This window comes from Pteropus vampyrus, unplaced genomic scaffold, assembly GCF_000151845.1.
Source record: "Pteropus vampyrus isolate Shadow unplaced genomic scaffold, Pvam_2.0 Scaffold52, whole genome shotgun sequence".
Classification (NCBI taxonomy): Eukaryota; Metazoa; Chordata; class Mammalia; order Chiroptera; family Pteropodidae; genus Pteropus; species Pteropus vampyrus.
The window spans coordinates 331,185-335,353 of NW_011888833.1; the positions used below are offsets into that span (position 1 = coordinate 331,185).

Sequence of the window (4,169 nt, forward strand, 5' to 3'; positions counted from 1 at the left end):
GCAGGGGGACGCAGGACTGAGAGCGAGAGCCATAAGCTTCTGGAGGGGTGAAGGAGAGAGCTGCAGAAGCCATGAAGAAAGACGCTCTGGTAGGACAGACACACCAAGGGACGTCCTCTTTGCCCTCGGGACCAAAAACGATGCTGCAGCCCTGAAGGGGAGGAGCCCACGCCTCTTCTGGGGAAAAGCAGAAATGCCCTCGGAGCCCGAGGGAGAAGTCTCGGGGGAGGAGCTCGCTGAGCACATCTTCCCCACCAGGGAGGCCGAGGGTCGGAGCGGTCCTGAAGGCGTTGTGGCATTGTGGCGGCAGCAGCATCATAGTGACACAGCCCAGGACAGAGGGGAGTGGACGAAAGGCGGGGTTCGCCATGGGAGAGGGTATGAGCGCGTAGTTTCTGGAAGGCAGAACTGAAGACCCCCTTGGACCGAGTCACAGAGCCCCCGAGGCGCACCCACCCCAGGAGATGAGCCATCCAGCCTGGAGCATGGGGCGTCATTCCTACCGCTGAGAACTCCGTGCTAAGGAGCGCTGTGAGGCCACATGTGGTCTCAGCGGGAAAGAGCACCGTGACCGGTCAGTGACGACCGCTGGGGACGCGGAGTCGGTGAGGAGGGCGGAAGGCAGCACAGGCCGTGGGGAAAAGGGCAGGCGGGGCCCTCCTACTGCTGTCTAATGGGGGAGACCCCGGGGAATTCGAGAGGCGAGGCCATTTGTAGCTCAATGAGGTCTGGAGAAACCGCGTATTTTCAGGTGTGTCGTCTGCATCCTACCGTTTATTTTTGCCACCTCTGTCCACCCCCTGGTAGTAATTAGCTTTAAAAGGAAAAGAGCCAGGGGCAGACAGGCGCATTTCGTCGAGTGCCACGGATAGTCTTAGAATTAAAGCAACTTTAAGACCCACCCCCAACTCCTGACGACAGGCAGTCTCCCGGGGAAGGCGGAGTAGATGCTTTCTAGGGTAGAAGAATAAAGGCTACCGTCGAGGACAGTGTTGAGAATGGGGAGAGGAGATGGGGTCGTGGTTTTAGAGGGGGGATCGGAAGGCACCCCGGGAGGAATGAGGGGCCGTGAGCTGGGAAAGAACCACGAGAAGTCCTCCTTCTCCTCCCGGCTGCCTGTCCCCCTCGATCCCCCCCGAACCTCAGCTTCGGGAGCCTGGCTCCCCAGCTGCGGATGCTTCCGCCTGCCGACCTGCCAGGTGGGGAACTGCCACCACCTCTGCCACCGCTGAAGGATGCTCATCAGCCACCGGAGAAGCACGTCTGGGCTCACAGGCCAGGCGGCATGTGAGCCCAGACGAGGGACGATGCCGGGGAAGGCTGGGCTCGGGCCGCCTGCCCTCCGAGGCACACTGTCACCCGACCGTCTCTTCGGCGAGTGCCATCATGGACCTGACTGAAATCGGACTTCCCCACCCGGGTGGGGCAGCAGGGAGATGCTACTTTGGCACCTCCTATAAGCCGTGCCGTGGTGACCGTTCTCGGACCCCACCCTCTGCCTGCGATGGCATCTCATCTCCCCAGCATTCTGCTGGCCCCCAGTCGGTCTGTCACTCGAAGAGAACTTAGCACGAGGCACGAGCGTCAGTTGTCTCCTCTCTAGGCAGACAACGAAAGGCTTCTCTCCCCGGAGGCCTGGGGAAGCCAGACAGAGAAGCCGTCCAAGCCCCCGACCCCGGCGGGTGGGAGTGGGGGGCGTGGGGGTTGCGAGGAGTGTGCCCTGAGTGTCTTTGCGAGCCCGACAACGCCGGATTGCGGGGGCGGGGTGGATGGTGTTTAACAGGAGCCTGGGTCAAGTCAGAGTCCGCAAAGTTCAGGGACAGAAGCCCCCCTCCCAGCCCCTGCAGTGGCCCGCCAGACCCCTGAATGCCAGGCAGAAGGTGGCCGAGACTGGTCACTCTTCCGGCCCGAGCAGCCTGCCTCCCTGTGGCCCTCGATGCGCCCCGCACCTACCTCTGCGTCCGCTCTCCGAGGTAGCCCACGAAGTACTTCTGCCTCACGAACAGGTACATGAGGCCCGCGAAGGCGGCGGGGACTGTGAGCGGAAGCGGGGGACACCTGTGTCAGTCAGCCCGGCAGACGCCGAGACGTGCCGAGTTAGCCCAACGCCAACACGGGCACCGTGCGATCGCTGTGGGTCGCAGAACCTGCCCGAGGCCCCGGGTGCTGACGGCGGGCCGGTGTGAACTCCAGATGTGGCAGCCTGGGCTGGTGTGGCGGTGGGGGGAGGGGCATGGGCAGCCTTGAACCCTGAGCCCAGCTCTGAGCCTGGGTCTCTTAAAGGGACCCCCTACGCCTCACAAAACACAAAAGGCACTGCTCGTGAGGTTCGCCCTATTCTCCGGAAGCCACGAAATTGTCACAGTTCACCGTGTGTTCTCCGGTTTGTCTCACCTGGATGGCTCTGTGCTAACGCAGCAGCCCGTCTCCCCTCCCCTCCCCCTCCCAGGGCCGAACAGTAACAGGAGTCGGGTGGGCGATGGCTGGGCTCCAGGCCAGGCACAGTGCACACCCTGGTGACCTGGGCCGCCCAGAACAGCAGTGGGGGCGGGGGTGGGGGGGGCATAGTGGGCCCACCTCTGGGCTCACAATTCTGAGGTTCGAGCAAGCCACTTGCCCCTCGGGGCTTGGGCTCCTTGTCTGTGACGTGAAGGGTTTAGGATAGAGTGATCTCTGAGGTTCCTCTCGGCTAAAAATTTCTACCATTTACTATATTGATAAGACGTGACAATTACCAAACCCGGCTGACTGACACCTTTGTCCACTGGAGACGCCCACGCGTGCGTCGACAGGAAATGCACTGTCCCAGGCTGACACACCTGCAGACTCCCGTGTGTGTGTGTGTCTAGCTAGAACAATTCTCGATTTGTCTAGACCCCGTGTCATCCGAGACACAGGAGGAATCGTCACGCCTAGAATGAGTGTCGTTTGACTCGACGTTTCAAGAAATGCTGGACAGGATGGAAAGTGGAAAATAAGCAGTGAGTTTACCAATGGCCTGTGGAGCCCAGAAAGAAGCCACCACGTGCGCCAGCGGTTTCTGCCGCCAGCCCTCACTTCTCCTGGCTGTCACTGCTCCGTTTTCTGTTCCTTCGTGGCCCTTCTCATTCCTGGCAATAACTTATCCGTTCACTAGTTTTCTACGGTTCATCCGCCAACCGCCGTGTGCCTTACCGCCTTCTCTCTCTATGTCCCACCGTGCATCCAGGCACAGGGCTTGTCACAGAGGAGGCGTTCGATGAACATGGATTATATAAAGGATGAAGTAGAAGGCTACTGGTGAAAAATCCAAAATGTAGCCCAAACCACCTGGGCTCTCATCCTGGTTCGTTACTCACCAGCTGAGTGACCTTGAACATACTCCCTTATCACCCTGAACCCAAGTGTCCTCAGAGATCATGGGGGGGCGGAAAGAATATGCAGTCTGCCTGCTTTACGACGTGGGAGAAGATGATGAGGGTTACATGGTTCATCAAAGAACCCTCGTGGCCTTTCTGCTGCGGCCTGCTAGGCCACAGTGTGGACACCGGCCAGGTCACGCCAAGCCTCCACCGGACATCGTGCCAATCTCCAAAGGGGACCTAAAAATTTGAGTCTGGTTTCCATTTAATTTTAAATGCACGCTGGGTGTCAGCTGGCAGAAGTCCAGACTGTGGGCGGCTGACACCTCAGGGAAGGCTGGACACTTGGAATCCGGCTGTGGCTCTGCGGACGCAGGCCTGAGGGAGGACCACCGGGCTGGACAGGACAGCGGGCGCGGAGCGGGTCCCTCTGGTGCTCGCATTTATAACGCCCTCGTCTCTGCGTAAGGACGTGGCTTAGGGGTTCTGAGTCACAGTTAGCCTTAAACCACCCCTGTCAGGGGTGGCCGCTCTCGACCAGCCCGCAGGGAGCGAGCATCGGCCATGCGTTACCGCACTGCTTGGCGGGCACAGAGCCGCCGGACACGTGGCCCTGAGTCTGTCACCTCTCCAGGGCTTCCCAGACCGGAGCTGGAGGCCAGGCAAAGCCTTTCGACAGGGAGCCTGCACCGCAGCCTCCGTGAGACCGAGGCCCGGTTCGAGGAGGGAGCGCACAGAGAGGAACACCTCACCTTGGCTGCACAGGAGCCCCGCGCCCCAGAGGACGACGAGGAACGTGGGGTACGCGTCCACGCAGTTCTGGCTGTG

General features: G+C 60.6%; 1 protein-coding gene across 2 annotated transcripts in view; it reads right to left on the reverse strand.

Moving 5' to 3' along the window:
• ALOX5AP (arachidonate 5-lipoxygenase activating protein) overlaps positions 1 to 4,169 on the reverse strand; it is an 18,791-nt gene that overhangs the window by 6,753 nt on the left and 7,869 nt on the right. The window contains exons 4-5 of one of the 2 annotated variants that reach the window (XM_011360194.2): positions 1,954 to 2,035; positions 1,431 to 1,635 (exon numbers count right to left, since the gene is read on the reverse strand). In XM_011360194.2, the coding sequence (XP_011358496.1) occupies positions 1,566 to 1,635; positions 1,954 to 2,035 (152 nt within the window). In that variant the 3' untranslated portion in view covers positions 1,431 to 1,565. Of the gene's footprint in view, positions 1 to 1,430; positions 1,636 to 1,953; positions 2,036 to 4,169 lie in introns of those variants that run through there. The other variant, XM_011360193.1, reaches the window with a different exon arrangement.